This window comes from Lactuca saligna, chromosome 9 (assembly GCF_052625555.1).
Source record: "Lactuca saligna cultivar CGN05327 chromosome 9, ASM5262555v1, whole genome shotgun sequence".
NCBI classification, from domain to species: domain Eukaryota; kingdom Viridiplantae; phylum Streptophyta; class Magnoliopsida; order Asterales; family Asteraceae; genus Lactuca; species Lactuca saligna.
In genome coordinates, this window is record NC_136425.1 from 22,507,526 (window position 1) to 22,529,878 (window position 22,353).

The window sequence follows — 22,353 nt, forward strand, 5'->3', positions numbered from 1 at the left end:
GTATACAAGATTCAAAAAGATCCAAAAGGAAGAATATTAAAGTACAAAGCGAGGCTAGTTACTAAAGGGTATGTGTAGAAAAAAGGAATTGATTTTAATGAGGTGTTCTCACATGTTACTCGACTGGAAACAATTTGAATTATACTAGCTCTTACAGCTTCTAATGGATGGACTGTACATCATCTTGATGTAAAATTTGCTTTCTTAAACGGAAACTTAGAAGAAGTTTATGTAACACAAACAGAGGATTCGTAAAGAAAGACAAACCAAAATTTGTGTACAAACTGGCAAAAGATTTGTATGGTTTGGGGCAAGCTCCACGAGCTTGGAATTCTTAATAAAATAAATACATGAAAGGAATGGGGTTTGAAAGATTTCCACAAGAATATACAGTTTACATGAAGATATAGAAAGGAATCATGCTTATAATCGGCATTTATGTCGAGGATCTCATTGTCACCATAAATCATAAGGATGAGATAATTAAGTTCAAACAACATGTGAGGAAGGAATTCGAAATGAGTGACCTTGGCATGTTAGCTTACTACTTAGGTATTAAGGTAAATCAACATTAAGATGGTCTCACATTTACACAAACAAATTATGTAAACCCAATACTTAAGAAAGATAACCAGATTGATTGTAATCCATGCAAGTATCCCATGAACTCAAATCCACAATTGATTAATGATGAAGAATTAGAATGGGTAGATCTTAACAAGTTCCACTCCATTCTTTATCTCTTAACTTCTATCTTCCATATATCAACTTTTTTCCTTAATTGCAACCTAACATACATAACATTAAAAAGAGATATGTAAGATAAAAATGTCTCGTGAACTACGTTGGTTTCTAACCCAAAACATTTAACAAATTTTCATTAAAAGCATTTCATTTTTGCAAAACATATTTCAAAGAGACATTTTCCACAATTCGTTCCATATCAAAACATTCATTAGTCATAACATAATTCGAAATACATTCATTTCCATATTACATTCCTTATATTATTAAGGACAAAATTCAATGTTAAACTTTTGTCATTTTTATACTTAAGGCGTACGTCCAATAAAACAACCACTCTCAAGTCTAGACCAAAGTGGAAAGAACAAATCAATCAACCAAGGCGTCATTTCCATTAGGACATCAACTTCGCGAATGGGAGTGATATTGACATATTTATACACATTTTTTAGGCATTCTTTTAATAAAATTCGGCTGGATTTTGGTAAAATGAAAAAATATTTGGTACTTATTAAGTTAAATTGTATTTTGCAGCCAAAAACAACATTCTCAAACAAAAAGGACTAAAAGCAACAAAAGTTGGATACTTGGAGGACTGGAGCTGAAACTAGGAGTATTAAGGAAGATAAAATCATGCAAAAGAAAGTTCCCACGACATGGTGTTATGAATCCCACGTCATGGCATGAAGAAAACTTTCAAAACCCAGAAAAATCATTCTCACGACGTGACACATTGCTTTTCACGTCGTGGCCACGTGTCCTAGAAGATTTTTATATGGAGATATATAGTTTCCTTGGCGAATAGGGGATATACACTAAGTTCACGTCGTGACACCCTTATGATCACGACATCAAGACCAATTTGAGGGAAACTTTAAATACCGGTCATTATATCAACTTTAGGGAGAACCTGGAGATCTAGACGACTTTTGGACAGAAAACATATGAAAATTAATTTCTTGGAAGACATAAAAAGAACGGAGATCAAGATACTAAGAGATTGTAGCAAGATTTCACATCATTCATTCGGTTTTATTAGATTTGATCATGTCCAGCCTAATTTCCTATGTGTTTATGTGTTTCTTTTCTGCAATTATGAGCTAAATCATTAGAGTTTTGTTTAGTAATGATGAACCCTAATATTGTGTGTTAGTTTCTACTTTTCATAGATTTTATGAAGCAGTTTTTTCTTGTGTTTGATATATCAAATCCTAGCATGTTATTAGTTTCAATCTTTGTTGCTTAGATTCCAAGTTTTGCGTAGGTGAATGATCACTTTAATTGCATATACTTGTTTACCTAGTAGTCTATGAACACCAAATTTGCTAGAGCTAGTGATTGACCAAGTCCTAGAATAGGTAATAAAGGATTGAAGTAATTTTTTTACTACAACAAATCAATGGTATGTAACTCTAATTCCATGATTTTGAATTTATTAGGGTTATGTTAGTTTTGTTATTCATGGTATGTTGTCTTCAAAGTGTTATGACATTGCTTGTTCCCTCTTAATTATTAAGTGTTTTTTCGTATTATACATGTATTTATAACCTATAAAACCCATCAATACCAAGAGCGTTAGCCAGCCCTCAAAGTATGGATTCTAATAATGGGGAGAAAGCGATTGAGTATTTCCAAACTGACGAACACAAAAGGACTTCAAAGACAAACAAATAAGTTTGTGTACTGCAAAAATACACAAACCATAGGGGGTGAGCTCAAATAGTATTACTTGTTATAAAAAAAATTAAGTTACGATATATGTAATTGTTTATTTAAAATATAATCTAATTTTAATGCTAAATAGAACAATAGTAGAGTACAAGTATTATATGATGCTCATGTTGATAAGAACAATGTTTTTTTACAGTTTTTTGTAACGACGGGTTCCTGGTATGCATTTAATCATAATTTACTCACTTTTGTAGAGCTACTCGACAAGTTGGGAGCCCCAAACTCATCGAGTAGAAACCCGAATAGCCGCGGGATTTTTAAGTCGCCTACTCGACGAGTTGAGAGCCTTGACTAGACGAGTAGGGCTACCATGATGAAACCATAATTTTGGGTTTTTGCATCCTATTTAAACATCCTAATCCCCACTTTTTAGCCTCATTCCCAGCCTTCAAGTCCCAAACCCTAATCCACGAAACCCTAGTGACTTGTATGAGCTTGTGAGTTGTTTCTGAGTGAATATTGTGTGTTTTGAAGCTTGTTAAAGAAGGGTGAGCTTGGGGATTCAGAAGAAAGATAGTAGATCGGGAAACAACATCTCATCCTCTTCATTTTCTTGTAAGCAAGTCTCAAACTTGCTTAATAGCTTGTTAGATCTCCTTTTATCATTTTATGGGGTTTTTGGTTCAAGAAACATGATCTTTGGGACATGGATGGCCCAAGTAGATATACTTTCAGGTCTATGACCTTTAAGGGCTCACATGGCATAAAGGTGCAAAATTTATAGCCATGGAAGCCCCATGCAAGCTATAAGTTATTATTTAAGCCTTTTGAAGCTCTAAAAGGTCAGGCATAGGGGGGAAGTCAACAAATTTACGTGTTCATGGAGTGCTTAGAGTCTAGATCTCAGTGAATATGCCTTAGTTTGGAGTATGGATGGCTTATGGACCAAGATTTAGGTCCTAAAGGGTTAGGGTTTGAGCTAAACCCATGAAATTGAAGTATTAATGGGTAAAATTAGAAATTTTACCCTTAAAAGGGTGTTTTCAGTATGCATGAGAGATAAGAAGCTTAGATCTGAAGAGTAGGAGCTTAATGCTTTAAGAAGGCCCAAACAGACTGAGGAACTCGTCGAGTCCATAGAGGAACTCGACAAGTTAAGTCGTTGAGGTCACGATTCTGTACCAGGTGGAACTCGACGAGTTGACTCGTTTTATCGCGACTACAAGTAGAAGAGGAACTCGGCGAGTCAGGGGGATGACTCGACGAGTTGGATCGTAATATCAGGACTTCTGATTTATAGAACTCGGCGAGTTGGGTCAACCCAGAATGTTAACTTTGGCCAGAACGTTGACTTTGACCAGGGGGTAAAGTAGTCATTTTACCCTAAGAAATATTTTGGATATTGATTAGGTGTTATTATGATGATGTTAGCTGGGGAATCACGGAAGCAGCCGATAGAGATTCCTTACCGAGAGATTTAGTATCCAACTTTGTGAGGTGATTTTTTCTCTAGTAGAAACGGGTCGAAGGCACCAATGTCGGCTTATTTATGTTTGTTAGTGTATACTGGACTTCGGTCTGATGCCGGGGTTAGCCCGATGTAGATTGTATGCTTTTGGAATTCGATCTGATGTCGGGGAAAGCCCGAAGAATGTTTTGTATGCTTGATGTCTTCGTGATTCTTGCATGTGTATGTATTATGTTATGGGCTTCAGTTCGATTTCGGGGCAAGCCCGAGGAATGTTTAGCTTATATGTTCCAGGATTCGGTCCGATGTTGGGGTAAGCTCGAGGAAATATTTATATGTTTATGTTATGTGTTTATGTTATATGATTGTGGATATGTTATATGTATACCGGACTTTGGTCCGATGTCGGGAGGGGCCCGCTGTCGGACTTCAATCTGATGCCGAACGTGGCCCGATGTTGGACTTTTGTACGATGTTGGGCAGGGACCAATGTAGTGGGCAAGGCCCAATGTATGTTATTATGTGATTATATGTATGGGATGTGGTAGTTTGGGGAGACTCACTAAGCTTCTTGCTTACGGTTTTCAGTTTTGGTTTCAAGTACCTCCACTAGCAAGGGGAAGAGCTTGGGATGACTGCATGTCACACCACAGCTTTTAGCCTGGGATAATTTACTCTGATGTTTTGTCACATGATTTTGATATATTGATAGTTGTTTATGATATTTTTGAGATACATGAGTTCTGATTTTATATGATCAATAACGATTATGGTTTTTATTTATATTTTAAAACGAAATTTTTGGACCGTATTTTTGGGATGTTTCAAGTTGGTATCATAGCCTTGGTTTGAGGGATTCGGGCACACTCTCGGGTGTGTCTCAACTCAAACTGAGGACTTGGTATAAAAAATTTCAAAAGAAAATCATTTTCATAAAAATGATTTTGAAAAGAGAAAAGAACTTTGCAAAGAGAAAAGGGTATTGTGCATGAAATAAAACGAGCTCAAATGAGTACTCCCAAATTACCCATACAAGTTTATGTTATGATATGTTTATGAGAACTGCATGCTAGATTAAGGCTAAGGGTCTAGGAAGGATACATTATGTTCTCGTTATATGTATCAGCTTGTGAACCGCATGCTAGTATAGATTAGTCAGTGATATGATGGCCTAACTAGCATATGCTTGATTGTGTTTACTCAATGCTCGAATGTTGCTTGCTTTGCACTTTTAGGAGTTCTAGTTAACTTCTACTAACTAGTAAACGAATATGTTAAGTTACATATTGCAAGGACTAAATACTTTCAGAATGTTAGGTCTAGCTCTATTTTGCAGCTCTTGTTTAAGTCCAACTGTTGTAGGGTAGGATATCTCATTCGAAGAATTATCTAGTCTTAGTGATATGTAATGGTATTCACGAGCTAGTTAGGGGGAGATAGCAAGGACTTCTTATGCAGCTGATGGTGGAGAGTGGGATGGTGATTACCCTAGGGCAAGCCTAGGATGAGATTAGTGTTTGAAGCAGTATTAATAAAAAGGACTTGGTGAAGTCAATGCAGTTCTTGAGGAAAGTACGAATAGATGTGGAAGGTAGTATGGGCCCATACCACTGAAAGCAGAGGATCCGTACTCGAATCAAGGAAGGCTGAGATGAATCCAGGGAACTTGTGGTATATGTGATCCCTCAAGATATGATTACTATTTTGATGTTTGTTATGATGTGTTTTCAGTATGGTGGTACTATGCACTAGACCAGTCAGCGGTTCAGGTGCTGGTAAGGGATCACGCTCGGGCTCTGAAGCCAGGCAGCTAGATGACCAGATGAGGGAGTTCATCTCCTCTGAGATCATGTGAAGTACTCTAGACCAAACTCCTATGATCTTCGGCACGATCAAGGAGGATATGTTGGAGCTTTTGGATGAGAGACTGAGTGTTTTCCGCACTGAGGTGTCGGCCATGACGGGAGTTCAGAGCTTGTGGAGCTCCTGACTATCATGGGCGTCGGGACCCCATTGTTAGCACTAGATGGTTGGCTGATGTCGCGAATGCTTTCCGTACCAGCAGATGTCCTGAGGGGGACAAGGTCCGACTTGCTTCCTATCATTTAAAGGATAGGGCATGTGATTGGTAGGAGGATGTCGGACGAGCCATTGGAGATGATGCAGTTCTAGATGCGATGACCTAGAGTGATTTTTCGGCCAAGTTTGTGGCCGATTTTGCACATGTGATCGAGGTGCAACAGCTTGATAAGGACTTCCAGGATCTCCAGCAGATGACTGAGATGATATCCAAGATCATCGCCATGTTCAGGGAGAGCGCCCATCTTATTCCGCAGTACGGGGCGAACGAGGAGATGAAAAACGCCCGATATCATGTGATATTGCGGAGTGATATCCGCCAGTTTGTGAGCCGATCCAGCTGCAATACACTGGAGGATATGATTGCTAGGGATAGAGAGAGAGTTGGATTTGGAGATGGAGAGAAAGAGGAAACCCAAGGTGGTTCAATCAGGGAGTTCAGGAAAGAAGCCCAAGGTATCAGACCACAGACCTAGGAGTTAGCAGGGCCGTAACCGTTGTGGAAAATACGGTAAGTTGCACTAGGGGACATGCAAGGCATGGAGTTCAGGCCGTTTCAAGTGTGGCCGAACTGGTCACGTGAGAAGAGATTGTACAACTACTACCACCACCCTGATATTATCATATCTGATTTTCTTTCAATGCAATCAGAAGGAACACAAGCAGTCCCAGTTCCCGATTTTAGCAGCAACAAGGTAGGTGACAGCACCCGCTCCTGCTACGTTGAGGATCACAGACGGCCGTCAAGGCCAGGCAGAGGCGCCTGTGGCTAGGAGCATGGCCTTTCAGTTGACAGCAAAGGATGCACGAGCAGCTCCCGACGTGGTGAAGGGTATGTATCTTCCCCTTATCTCTCTATTTATATTGATTATTGCTTATGTTTATATGTTTTGTTATAGGATCGTTCTTAGTGAACGGTATATCCGCTTTGGTACTGTTTGATTCGGGGTCTACCCGATCTTTTGTGTCGCTCGCACTCAGCATGTGATTCGTAGGGGCTCCAGGTGAGCTGGATTACCCACTTGATGTAGAGATAGTAGATGATAGGATCGTTCGGGTCGCGAGGGTTCACCGAGGATGTACATTGCACTTGTTCGATGAGGAACTTTCTATGGATCTAATTCCTATTCCCATGCGAGGGAATAAGGTTATAGTCGGTATGGACTTGTTGAGCCCCAATGTGGTAGTGATCGACTGCGAGCAATAGCTAGTAAGAGTTCGGACTCCTAGTGGGGGAGGGTTATTGATTCAGGGCGAGAGGCCGCAGGGTGGACCGACTCTATGTTCAGCAGCGAGAGCAAGGCGCTACCTTCAACAAGATTGTGTAGGTTATGTCTCCTATGTTATTGACACCCAGGATGAGGGTAAGGCGACAGTGGATGATGTACCGATCGTGCGAGAATACCCCGAATGTATTCTCGGAGGATTTATCTGGGATACCTCTTGAGAGACAGATTGAGTTCAGGATTAGGGTTGTTAATTGGGTCAACCCGATTGGGTTTCAGGTTAAACGGGTCAGGTTAGTCGGGTTTTTTATAAAAAAAATTCACCCGGAACCCAATCCTATTAATGTACGGGTTATCCGGGTTCGGGTTATTCAGGTTTCGTGTTTATAGGGTCGGGTTAGTCGGGTTAATCGGGTTGCAATGTAAGATAGAAATATTGTGCCATATTTATGATAAGGCTTACTTTTAGAAGCTTAACTTAGGAAGTGTTAAATCCAAATGACTTTGAATGCATATGGTTTATTTTTTTTCTTTGTACAATACAAGTAAAAAGCATTATGCATTTGATTTGAAGTTATGTATTTTTTATTTTAGGCCAAGTAAACTACTATTGCATATTATTTACTATGTTACATATTAATTTCCAGTTGTGCAAAGCAATATTTAGTTCAACAATTCTATTACACCTCTAGTTTAGGCCATATAATGTACAAAAATAAAAGACGTGAGGTGGAATTAAATACATAAATATTGTAGTGTACATTTATTCGGGTTAATCGGGTTAACCTGAAACCCTACTTTTATAAAAAAAAAATCAACCCTAAACCTGACCCTAACTATAGTTCGGGTTTGTTGGGTTAACCCGAATAACTCGATTAATAATTTTGACCCTATTAAACTCGACCCGAAATTTTTTGTTCGGGTTAGGGTCATGTCAGGTTAATCGGGTTCGGATTTTTTTGACACCCCTATTTAGGATTGACCTAGTCCCTAGTACGGCTCCGATAGCCAAGGTAACATATCGGTTAGATCCTCCCGGGATACAGGAGCTTTCTATGCAGTTGCAGCAACTGCTAGACAAGAGAATTATCAGGCCGATCAGTTCGCCATAGGGAGCCCCGGTTCTGTGTGTGAAGAAGAAGGACGGATCATATCGCATACGTATAGACTACTGGGAGCTGAATAAGGTAACGGGGAAGAACCTTTATCCTCTCCCGAGGATTGATGATTTGTTTGACCAGCTACATGGCACATCTTGGTTCTCCAAGATTGATCTACGGTTTGGTTATCACCAGATGCGAGTCAGAGATGACGATGTACAGAAGACAACTTTTAGGACTCGTTATGGTCACTATGAGTTTGCGGTGATGCCGTTTGGGCTCACCAATACTCCTGCCGCGTTCATGGATCTCATGAACCGCGTGTGCAGACCGATGTTGGATCAGTCTGTGATAGTCTTCATCGATGATATCTTGGTTTACTCCAACACTTAGGAACAACATGAGGAGCACCTAAGGGAGATGTTGGAGACTCTAAGGAGGGAGAGACTATTCGCAAAGTTCTCCAAGTGTGAGCACTGGTAGCGCGAGGTGCAGTTTCTGGGGTACCATGTCAACCAGAAGGGTATTCTAGTCGATCCGAACAAGATAGAGGCCATGATACAGTGGGAGGTTCCGAGGTCTCGAACTGAGATTTAGAGTTTTCTTGGTCTAGCGAGTTATTACTGGAGATTCTTTCAAGATTTCTCCAAGATCGTTGTTCCTTTGACCCGACTGACCAAGAAGTCGGAGACATTCTGTTGGGGGGCTAAGCAGCAGGCAACCTTCGAGACTCTCAGACAGTAGTTATGCGAGGCACCGATTCCGACCTTGTCAAGGGGAGTCAAAGACTTCATGGTTTACTATGACTCTTCGGTCACTGACATGGGTGTTGTTTTGATACAGCGAGGTCACGTGATAGCTTACGCATCAAGGCAGTTGAAGCCTCACAAGACAAACTATCCAACACATGATTTTGAGCTGGGGGCTGTGGTTTTTGCCTTCAAGATTTTGCAGCATTACCTCTATGGGGTTCTTTGTACCATTTACATGGACCACAAGAGTATGAGGTACCTCATGGATCAGACGAATCTGAACATGAGGTAGCGTTGGGGCTTATGATTGTAGATGTCAGAGATGGGTTCTGAATAGACTGGTCTGCCTGACATGAGTGGTCAGCATCCACTTATGGTCAAGGACTTGTACCCATCAGTCGTAATGAGATGATCAGAGTTAGAGGTATTTTATCGGTCTGTGATTCGATGAGTGATTGGCATGGTGATATTCTACATGGCGGTCTGTCATAGAAACAAAGCACTACAGATTCCGAGTTTGGGAGAGTCAAAGCTGATACGGACACGAAAAAAGGGGGCCTGTCCTTCTTCGGGTTGGGAGTTCCTATTTTGTTACAGGTGTCTAGGGAGGGAGATTATTGTATAAAATGAGATTTTCGGTGGTGCTTCTCGGGTTATTGGTTTCGAGCTAGGTGTTGTTAAGGGGCGATTTCGAGGGCGAAATCTAATTCAAGTGGGGAGAATTGTAACACCCCGAACCTAGGAGATGAAAATTAAGAGTTATAATGCACGTTATAGGACCAACTCGACGAGTTGATTGGTCCCGACTCATCGTGTAGAAGCTGATTTGGCTGCGTAGGATATGCAGCCTACTCGTCGAGTCGAAGGGATAGACTCGACGAGTTGAGTCTGGTAGTGAAACCCAAACTTTATAAGGTTGTGTCCTATTTAAATGACCTTAAGCCCTTATTTCCGCCTCCCATGTTACCTTACTCCCCTGTGTGAAACCCCAATCTTTATATTGGTTTAAAGGTGAGAGAGAGAGAAAGAGAGAGAGAGATGGGGGAGAGAGAGAGAGAGGGAGAGAAAAAAAAAGAGAGAGAGAGAGAGAGAGAGAGAGAGAGGAGAGAGAGAAATAGAGAGAGAAAGAGAAATAAAAGCTAACTTTGGTCATTCTAGTGCACTTTTGGAAGAGAAGAAAATAGTATCAAGGCTTGGAAGGAGAAGGCACTGTTGGATCCAGTGTTTATCCATCCTTAGCTTCTGTTGAAGGTAAAAAGTCACCACCTTGCTCATTAGTTTGATTAGATCTCGGTTTAGGAAGTTTTAGGGCTTTTTCCATCTTTCCTTGAGACTTTGAGTATTTTGAGCTTGCCAAGAGATTGAGACTTCATATCTGGACCTTGTGAGGTCCCTTAAGCCCAAAGGTCCAAGCTTTATCTAGCTAGAGGAGAACTTTTATGCTTAGAACCCTAAATGGAACTTGTTTTGGAAATTTGAGCCCTAGGTTTCATGTATGGACGTAAAGCTTGTAGCTTTAAATGGTATTTCAGCCTTAAGAGGCTAGATCTAGAGTTTGGGGTTTTAGTTCTGCCTTAAATCGTCTAAATGAGATAATAGACTTAAGCGGCTCAACGAGTTGATGAGACAACTCGACAAGTCGGTTAGGGTTTACCCCGATAGTTTGGACGCGTTACAGACTCAGCGAGTTGGTGAGGCAACTCGACGAGTTGAGAGGTTTTTACACATCTTTGGATTCAGAGTGGACTCGACGAGTTGATGAGACAACTCGATGAGTAGGTGGGGTTTCATGGTTTTCTAGACGATGCATGGACTCAACGAGTTGGCTAGCAACTCGACAAGTAGAACTGGGTTTTCGCGATTTACTGTGTTCTGAGGGACTCGACGAGTTCATGAGTTGTACTCGGCGAGTTGAGTCAACATAGATTGTTGACTTGGGTGCGGACTTCCGTTGACTTTTAGAGTTGGATCAGTTTTGACTGTTGACTTCCGTTGACTTTAGGGTTTTGGTCAACTGTGGATTTTGGAGGCCATGGAGAGGCAGAGATTAGACCAGCAGGTCGAGTGTGGAATACATTGCTTTACTTTGCGAGGTGATTCTCCTCACTATACTTACCAGAGTAGTTGATAGGAGGGACTTATGTGCTTATACTGAGTTATGGGATATCATGCATTATGTCTTTGTGATTTATATGATATGTTATTATGTGCTTTTATTGAGTTAGGATCGAAGGGTCCAAACCGAGTTGTGAGATCGGATGGTCCTCACTGAGATATCAGGACTGGAGGGTCCGACCCGAGCCATGGGACCAGAGGGTCTTTACTGAGACACATGACCAGAGGGTCCTTATCGAGACATAGCCATGAGAGGCTAACTATTTGTGTCTATGGTATTTAGGGGAACTCACTAAGCTTCGTGCTTACCGTGTTGTGCGAAATGTGTTTCAGGTACTTCTCAGGATCGCTGGAAGGCGCCGGCTTGATTGTACACTCCTGTTCGAGATTATGAATGTGGATTTTGGGATATTATCAGTTATTTTATTTTGTTGTGTTTTGACAATTGATACATTGTGGTTTTTGAGAAAATGTGATATTGAGTTTTATGTGGTTTAAAAATGAAAACTTTGTTCAAAAATTTACGGTGTTTACGAGTTGGTATCAAAGCCTTGGTTTGAGGGATTTGGATGTACTCTTGGGTATGTCTAAACTCAAACTGAGGATTTGAGAAAAAACTTCTAAAAAGAAATCATTTTTTTCTAAAACGAGTAAGAGTTTAAAAAGATAACGAGACAGAGTAGTGTGCTGAGTAGGAATGCCTAGCTGCATTACTTGTTTACATTATGAGATATTAGAGCTGCATGTTAGAGGATAGGCTAGGTATTTCAGAAATTAGGGCTAGAGTTGCATTATTCAAGATGCCTTAGTCTAGTGGATGCTATTGATTGATATTATCTGCTATTTTATCTATGTGTGTGCTGAGTAGGAATGCCTAGCAGGAACCTTTCAGAGAGAGCTTTGAGTAGAGGAGTAATCTAGGAGAGATACCTAGATGTGCATTTGAGGAATCTATTGAGAGAGTAGTTAGATACCACGAGAGGTAGGATTGTCTGAGTTCGGTGATGCCTTTTGAGTTGTGGATAGAGCGAGTGGAGTTGTATGCTATAGTGGCTTTATGTGCCGGTGGAGGTTATTCCATGCCCGAATGCTGCTTGCTTTGTGCTTTATGGAACTCTTGATGATTGGAGTAAGCTACTAAGTGAATATGGTGATATTTAGGAGGTAGATGGCTGGCATCATGAGGAGTTCTTCAGTAGCTGATGCCAGAAAAGTGTGAGAGCCTAGGGAGAAATTTTAGTGTGATGAGTATGTTGTTTAAAAGTGAGTACTCGCTGGAGAGCGAGCATCTGTAATGGGATTGGTGATCGAGGAGGTTGAGCAGCTACTTAGGAAGTTTGGGACAATCGTTGTGGAAAGTATGAGTAGATGTGGCAGGTACTATGGGTCCGTACTACTGAAAGCAGAGGACCTATACTCGAAATAGGGAGAACTCCAGAGGTTATAAATAGCAGGTTGAGGGGAGATAAAATGGTTCCGGTACCATGATTCGTAGCAGAGTGTGTTTCCATCTTTACCAGTTATCCGATGATGGGTGTTCAGACTGAGAATGAATATGGTAAACTGTAGGGCCAGAGGGTCATGTCGGTTGAGCTTCGATAGAGTGTACCTTGAGAGGAAAATTTTAGTTTAGATCCCGAGGAGTTTGACTGGTGAGCTGCCAGTTGGGTCATAGGACTTAAGGAAAAGTGGAGATAATACGATGTGGAGGATTGCGGTCTGGGTTGAGTGATCGGCCGATGGTTGAGATGTCACTTTCTGTGACAAGAATTACACTAATTCTGCTTCTCGTATGGAGCGAAAGAGATAACAAGCTTCCGGTTTCAGAGTTTGGAGGTAAACCCTGTGGGGTAGCATATAGTTGAGATATTTCCACTAGAGTATGTGGGGTATGTCTGCTACGAGGTATTTCTTGTACTGTGAGAGAGAGTCATCAGAGGGGACTGAGATGGATAAGGAGTACATTGGGGCGGAGGCGCTCGTTGTTTACGTTGTGTCTCGACTGTGAGAGTGAGGTCTCTTGCTTCTATAATAATTCACACGATACAATGTTGGTTGAGGAATCGGAGATGAGGTGTGTGTGTGATAGTTCATTATTTTTATATTAAGAGTCATAACTAATTCGGAACAGTTGAGATGTCTGGTGGTTTAACTGTAATGTCTGTGTTTCTGGGCTTGCCATTTTAGCAATGTAATAGTCTAGGTTAACCTTTGTAACCCGTTTTGAAATAATATAAGTGTATTATTTGAGTATTATGTGTTTTGTGCTTAATTGCTTAATTATGTGGTTTGATTAATTAAGAATAAAAAACAAGCGTTAAAATATAAGCGTATAATAAACTTGATATCTTTAGATAATGTTGTAGTAGTTGAAACAAGGTTTCCGAGGATATAAAGAATGCCGAAATCCGAGTTATAACGAAGAAGTTATGACCTATCGAAGTTTCGCAACAAAACCGGCACCGCTAAATGACGTAAAAAGTGAAATTTACGTTAGAGCGATATTTAGTCTTAGTGATCTAAACGAGAATCGAAGATCTCATTATTAGTATCAAAGCGATAAAAAGTTAGGTGAGAACGGACATCAAACGAAGAAGTTATGAATTTATAACGAAATTTTCTGTCCCGGCCTATTAAAAATAAATAATAAAAATAAATCAAAATTAGCCAACGGAGTCTAAACGAAAGTTGTAGAGCATAGTCTCACCTTCGCGTGGATATAAAGAACGTCGAAAACGGAGTTCGTATGAAGGAGATATGAATTTTCGAAGTTTATTAAATAATTAATAATTAAATTTAATTATTAAATCCGGCCTTATCCGAAGACGAGTCACCGGACTCATCCGGAGTACGCCCCGCGTACTCGAGTACGCCCCACCTACAGCAAGAAATGTCAACACTTCGGATGACGCATGCAGTGACGTTTCGGAGGCAGTACGCCCCGCGTACTACGAGGCATCAGCCTCCTATAAATAGGATGCGAGGGCAGCCGGCTTCCTTGCTATTTTTCTCCCTTCTCTCTCCCGTTTTGCATCGTTTTGCGTTCCAGAAATACCCCGAAGCCCCGGTAATATTCCCGAGTCCCGAAGCAAGTCCCGAGATCCCGAAGATCCCGAGAAGTGCGGTTTCCGAGCCGAAGCTCTGCCCGCGAGAAGTTCGATTTTTGTAGAGATCTTTCAGATATGCTGAGGATTACTACTTCTACGAGCCGTAGTGCTGTCCGATCATCTTCTGATCAAGTGAGTGTGTAGTTAATTTCTTCTAACGCATAATTATGAAGTATTTTATACGAAATACGTGTTATGTGTATAATTTTGTTGTTATGTGCGTGAATGTATATTCACTCTTCTCAATCTCATAGATCTGAATTGTTTTCTATGAAATACGTGTTATGTGGGTATGCCTCATCTGTTATGTGAAATATGTATCGGATGAAAATGCTATACAGGTTTTAAACTATGTATAAAAATATATATTTTTATCTACTAATATGTTGGGTAGAACATGCGTAGATAGTTGGTATGTAAGAAACAGATGAGAGGCATCGATGTTGTTGTTGTTGACCTAGTTATTCAGCGGAGTATGGATAACGACCACAGACTCCTTCTAGACAGTCTCATGGAACGCTAGCAGGTTCCTAACCTGTAGGTGTTGTGAACGATGTGTTCACCGGTGTACTCTATCCCCATCATGGTTGCCTTTAGGATATCTATTGTTGAGGAAACCCCTTAGCAATAATGTCCGTCCCAAAGAAAATCCTAGATTAGGTCCCTTGAGATAGATTTTGTTTTAGGGACGTAAAGTGAGGATAACGGGAATGGGTAATCGGGATAGTGATTGGTTGGTGAAATTAAATATAATTTATTTATTGTGGGTTGAAAACCCTATATGCTCACCAGGCTCCCAAGCCTGACCCACTCAGTTTTATTTGTATTACAGGAAGTGGCGCAAGGGCGTAAGATGGATGAACCATCAAGTTGTTTTGTTTACAAGTCTGCATATGTATATATTTGTTGAATGACTTGTAATGTTATCGTTTATGCTTATTGGTCTGTATTGGAACATGACACCCCGAGTTTTGATTATATAATGAAAAATACATTTCTTTTATGAAATGCTTTGGTAAACATTGTTTTATCATGTTTTGTTTTTGGGAACAAATTCCGCAACTCTTTCAAATCAAAAGGATTTACTCTGAAATTATTTTAAAAGCATAAATTAAAATCGGTCTTTTATGGCCGTGATTTTGGGGATGTCACATTAACGGTATGAGATTTTGGGTGACTAAAGGCAGTCACATTGGGAGGATTTTGAGGTTTTCATCTAAGATACGAGATACTTGGAGTTGTTTGGTCAATATCTAGAAGATCATCGAGTGTTGCATGGTACGTACCATGAGTCGGGAATGACACATTTGGTGAGTCAGTCTGTAGTATGGCTTGTTTGGTGTGCCAAGGGACGATGGTTCGAACCCTAAGTGGGGGAGAACTGGGTATTCTGTGGGGAGGAACCTCAATTTGATGTGATACAGAAGTTTAGGTTATGGAGATCTGCAGTCCGAGTATGTGAGACGGGAGTCATGTGATAGTCAAGGAAAGTACAGAGCAAAAGGATGCATGTTGCATATGCTTAGGGGAGGAACCTCAATATGTATTATTTATGTTAGACCCAAAAGTCATGTTAATGGGTCACGAAGACCCAATAAGCATGGTTAGAATCTTTCAAGTCCAGCAATTAGAATGTTTACTTATTTTGTATAGTATTAGTGTTGCGAAGATGTTTAATCGATATGCTGTAATGATCACCAAATTGTTTTATAACAATTCATAGATTTATAAAAATAGATATTTGTTTTCCACTTAAACCCATAAGTTATAATGTTTTGTATATTTTGACCAAATTATTTTGTGATTAACATAATTGACAAAAAATGTTAGTTTGACCAATTCAGCCCCTTATTTTGGTAAAGTTGGCAATTTTAGTCTTTTTTATGAAAAATGACAAATTAAGTCCTTGAACTATTTTTCTTGACATTTTTGCCCCAAAGACTTATTTAAATAGTGTTTTCAGCCTAATGTTTACTTTTTGGCAGTTTCAGCCCCTTTTGTAAAAAGATTTTCATTTATAATCCAAACTTTTCGCAACTTTTACAACTTTGGCCCAAAATCCAAAAACTTTACATTTTTAATCTTTTTTGACAAATAAGGTCATTTTAACCCCTGAAATAGATTTATTTACTTTTCTACCCACTTTTTTGATAAATTTTCCATTTCAGCCCCTTAAAACCATATTTTTCGCAAATTTGGGCCTATGGGCCGAAAAGCCCAAAATTTTAGCCCAATAAGCTACAATTTACATTTTTAGTCCTTTGAAAAGCATAATGTTCATAAAAACTTCTATTTTAAATGTTTTGACCTTTTCTGCCTTCTAAAAACTATAAATGACAACTTTTTCCCCAACTTTTATTTATTTGACAAAAATAGTCCAATAATGAGTTTGATGTTGTAACATGCTTATTATAACCTTATATGGTAGTTTATATTGACATGTTAAGTGAAATATATCCTAGATCACATATTTTTCCTTTTTGAATTATAGATCTCGAAATATCTTTCATATTTAGCACATATTCACCATATAAACACAAGAAATCACACATAACATATAAATACACATAGATCTTCACATTTTACTTGTATTCTTCCCCATAAATCATATGAAAACTGAAAATAGAGGGGTATGAACTCACCTTTGCTTGTTGTTTTCGGTTTGAAGAAAGAATGGAAGAGTTTGATGTTATTTTCGGCCCTAGCAAGCTTTCTTGGGTGGATCTCGAACTTAGTATGTTTCTAGAAGTATGATCACCAAAAGCTTACTTAGAATGAGTGATCTAACATGAAAAATGAAGTTATACAACCTAAGTGTGGTAGGACTTACCAAGAATTGATGATTTTTGTGAAGATCCTCTTGAAACCTAAGCAAATCTCGAAAATGTGATGGAAGTGAGGAAATGTTATTGCAAGATTTGAGAGAGTTTAGGGAGAACATTGAAGAGGGTGGTGGGGGTCTATGGTCTCGGCCGAAGATAGAAAAGGAGAGGGGAGAGAGTGAGATGAGTTGACTTGCATGGAGACATGAGAATGGTGCATGGATATCCGATGTACATTTATGAGGTAGCACCACAAATGTCAACCCTCATTTCATCCTTTCTTTTTATTATTATTTTTTTTTCTTTTTTTGTTTTATGCTTGGGCCGAAAACATGGGCTAGAAGATAAGAGTTGCTTAGTTTGGGCTATTATTTGCCTCATTTCGATATTTTAAGGCCCAAAGAGTATTTCTTGGCCCATTGGGCCCTTAGGGTAGCTCACGGCCCAATTTTTGTATAAGAGAATGGATTTGAGTGCATTAAATTTAATTGGATTTGTTATGGCCCAATAAGACCTATTAAAGATAAACTAGTCCATTTTAGGCTTATAAGGCCCATTAGGCCCAATAGTGAAATCCTAGTCCATATTGGACTTAAACCGGGATTTATAGGGTTTCCAATCTTTCGTTGACTATTTGAGTGTTTGTACAGGGTGTTTGATGAAATTTTGTTGTCATTGAATAAGCATCATACATGCTTTCAGGTTTTAGTTACAATGTTATCATTGTTAAGTGTTTACAAAGCATCAAAATTCCTAATTGTGATAATAGTTGAACTTATAAGTTTATGTTGTTATTTATTATGTAGTTGGAGAATCTTTGAGCAATGTTTAACGATCTGGAGTGTAGTGAGACACTTCACGCGTTTTTTAAATCATTGCCACCACCAAGTGACATTGGAGGAAATGAAGGGAATCAAGATGATGACACGGCCTATCAGTTTATGTTTTGTTAGACTTTGTATAACATATAACTTTATAACATCATTGCTACTTAATTTGGCATGTATTGAATCTTTATAACATTTTTGGTACTTAATTTGATATGTCGTATTGTATTAGTTTTTTCTACAATTAATGTTTCGTGTTTTTGATATTTCGTATTGGTTTTTTGTACCTGAAAAAGGTTGTTTAAAAAAATGTATTAGCGGTGATTTGTTTAGCGCCGCTATTACATTTACCGGGGACTTTTGTGATCTTTAGTGGCGATATTTATAGCCCATAATGAGTTTTTTTATAGTGTTAATAACCGATAATGCTAACATAGTTTATTTCTTTTCGCATTTAGTCTCTCATGTTATTTTGTCAACATAATATTACCATTGTACCGACTAATACTTATACCAACACCGGTCATGGTCATATTGTCAATATTGTCGTAAGATTATAATGTAAACAGTCCAAAGTTTAAGGATAATATCTGGAAATAAATTTGAAAAAATAAATGTGAACAAAGTTTATTCCGGATCTACACGTCAAAACCTGCCGTGTCGTAGTCAGCAAATTACTTCATTACCGGTCCAAAGTCGACCGTTTAGAGCTTAGAAGTCGGTCCTTATTTTCATCGCCGGTTTTTATTCTTCCAGTTCACAATTTAAAAATATATATTAGGTGACCAATGTCGAGAGCAAATAATGCTATCGCAGTTCTAAACAAAATATAAATATAAATATAAATAAATAAAGAAAGGGTAATTCTAAACCCACGAATAAATATCTATATGCACGAATAATTATTGCAAAATATACTTCCATCAATCAAATCTCATGTATATAATAGTATTTTAATTTTCAAATGTTGTCCTCATGCTTCTATTTATCTTTCAAAATTTACCTTTTGTTTTTTAAAATTTTATTTTAAACCTTTTACTTAATATATTCCAATTTTGTCCCTATACTTTTATTTATCTTTCAAAATTTACCTTTTAAGAAATGGCATAAAAACATCTTTCTAATTATATGCACGAATGAAGTTTTAAATCTTCACTTATCAATTTTAACATATTAAAATGATTTTTTAATAAAAAATATTTATTCAAAGTTATTAATGTTATTTTTCATTTTACCTTAAACATACTTATATTTATATTGATTTTTAAATCAAACCTTTTATTTTCTAAGACTTTCATATATATATATATATATATATATATATATATATATATATATATATATATATATATATATATATATATATAAGAGCATTCATAAATATGTTATTTTTCAAATTTATAGTAAATACCCATGTACTTATACTGATTTTTAGATTAAACTTTATACTTTATATATATATATATATATATATATATATATATATATATATATATATATATATATATATATATACATTACATTTTATCGATAAAATGATTGACACACATATTAATACATTTTATCGGCACGCATATTAATACGATAATTGAAATTTTATGGGCAAAGTGAATATATATAACAACCTCACGCAAGCTTAGGTATAAAACCCCTTTAAACTATATTATTTTGGTTCAAATAGAAATTGTAAATGGTACATTGTACTTCAAAATATTTAATCTTTTTTTTAGAAACATCAGAATCGCACATATATAAGTTTGCTAAATTTATAAAAAAAAAAAAAAAACAAAAAAAAAAAACAATTTTTTTTAATTTATAGAGATCTTAATAATTATAAACAACAAAACATAAATTTGATTTTATTAATTATCGGATATTATAACTGTAGAATTGTTACAATTATTGTGTGTTGCAAATGGAGAAATGTAGGAATTCAGGCGAGCAGCATAAACAGTTTCCCATCCAGCAGACCGTGATGATCTGTTGTGACGCCAAAGTGGTAAAATAGTAGGCATTGGATATCCTCCATGTAAATCAACCTTCACATAATGATCACCTCTAACAAGAGCAATAACAACAACTCTATGAGTTGAGATGTCTTGGGGACCAAGCCATAGTGGAAAACATGTTGACGGACTATCTTTGCTTAGAAAAATAACTATTACATTATACTTGTTAGCAATGAGAAAGCTAGTGACCGGCATAATCAACCAACGATCTGTTGGTGCGAAATGTGATCCATTGAAATTCAATGAGTGGTGTATGGTGTTTAAATCGTAATCAAAAATCTGTGCGTACTCAGCTGGGTGTGCTAACAACTCATTCTGTAAATCTAAGCGGATTTGACGCCAATTATCTTCACTATAACCGAGACACGCAGCTATTGCACGAAATCCACAATTTCCATCTCCCCTCACGTTTTGTATGTTTGTGACATATGGATGAAATTCATACGGAATTTCATTCATAAGTGGATCTGAATTATACATTACTTGTTCTTGGTTGAAGTACGAGCTATGCATCGATTGTTCCTGATTAAAAGTTGAGTTGAACATTGGAGGTTCTCGGAACGAGTACGTACTGTGCCTATCCGGCTCCTGGTTTAGATCAAACAAATTAGACCGCATATAATCAGGCGTATAAGTAGAAATGCTACGTCGAGACGGATATTGAGTTGGTGGCGCTTGAGTCGGTTGATCTTGAGGTGGTGGATGTTGAGTTGGTGGGTCGTGGTTTAAATCGATATGGGTTTTCTTGAAAAGTTTCTTCTTTAAGGAGGGGCGCCCACGAGTATTTTTGTGAGTAGCAGGTTCAGAAACTGAAGTTGTTGACGGCGTGATTAAGTTTAGTAACTTCCTTGCTAAACTTAACTTAACAGGTCTTGATTGTTTTTCGTAATGAGCATTAAACATATTTACCTCAACTGCACAACCCAATTTATCATCTTCTAACGATTTGCATTCTAATAAATCAAGTTTCTTCCAAAACTTATCTACTGAATGAAGCGGTACACAATGACCTTTTTTAACAAATATAGCTTGTTCATGTGCACATGGCAGCCCATAACTTGTACGTACTTGACATCCACAATTTTCATAAACAAATCCAAATTCTTTGGACCGCTCATATTCTTTGAAAATGATATCAAGTGCATAAATTGAAACGAAACGACACAATGGTTTTAGATGTGGTATTTCGTAGTACCGATTTTCAACAAATCTTCCACTATTCGACATTCATATTCAGTTAGTCGTCGTGGATAAGGATGACCTTCTAAATATAATGACGGCTCATGGTTATGAAATTCACATATCATTTTTATCTTCCAAGAATTATCTACTGACGAATATTTACCCTGTAGGCTAAATGGACAATTAATTTTTTTTGTCCCTGTTTTTTTTTTGGAGATTTGTGTACTTTTGTATGTACCTCCACGGTCACATTGAAATACAACATTAAAGTTACGTTTAGAATTTTTTATGACGATGACATAACCTAAAGTATTTGCCATATTTTGCACCCAATCCATCAATTCTTGACGGGAATTGAACACCTGACAATTATATTATTATCAGTAGCAGACAAATCCACTTGATGCTTACATTACAGTAACAACATACTAATGAATTTATACCTTATTTGTTTTGAAGTGTGACGTGTCATCAAAGAAATAACGACTTTCGTTCAAACTTTCATTTTCATATGTTTCATTTGTGTCCATTGGATGAATATCCGTTTCGAATGGTGATGTGTCGTCGAAAAAATAGTTACTTTCATTGAAGCTATTATTTTCATCTATTTCATTTGTCTCCATTGGATGAATATCATCTCTCTAAACATAACAAAGAGAAAAAAATATATAATAATAATAATAATAATAATAATAACAATAATAATAATAATAATAATAATAATAATAATAATAATAATAATAAGAAAGGTTAAGTACAAATACCTCATAATATGTGTCACCCATCCATTCTTTCCAACTTGTCATTTAATAAAATCTATATTTTTAACAAATATCATATATTTGCTTTTAAGGAAAGTTACTTTCAGCAAGTCGCTTTCAGTGTACCATATAAGAAATACGAATCCTCTATATATAGAAAGAAATTGTAACCAAATTTTCATTTTTATCCCTTCTATTTTTGTTAATGTTTCATAGTTTATATTTCTTATTTAACAAATTAATTTTTTTCTATTAATATTTAATAATATTCATTATTACTTTTTTTATAAATGTATTCATGAGATCATTTTAATTAAACAACTTTTATGAATAATTAATATGTTTCTACTTGTTAGTTTTCAAAATTAATAAAGTTTTAACGGTTTAAGATTTAAATTGATAAAATCTAGGGTCTTTTCTAAAACTACAATGTAAACCGAAGGTATAAAATTGTAATATTATATTTTATCGATAAAATAATTCGGCACAC

The 22,353-nt window shown here is 37.4% G+C and overlaps 1 protein-coding gene across 1 annotated transcript; it reads right to left on the minus strand.

Moving 5' to 3' along the window:
• Positions 1–19,773: 19,773 nt before the first annotated feature.
• On the minus strand, positions 19,774–21,147 carry LOC145016079 (uncharacterized). The gene has a single exon (XM_078974504.1). The coding sequence runs from the start codon at positions 21,145–21,147 to the stop codon at positions 19,774–19,776; it is 1,374 nt and encodes a 457-aa protein (XP_078830630.1).
• Positions 21,148–22,353: the final 1,206 nt, after the last annotated feature.

Excerpts from the sequence above, each read along its gene's own strand:
- LOC145016079 (XM_078974504.1), bottom strand. The coding sequence starts at position 21,147 with ATGTCGAATAGTGGAAGATTTGTTGAAAATCGGTACTACGAAATACCA.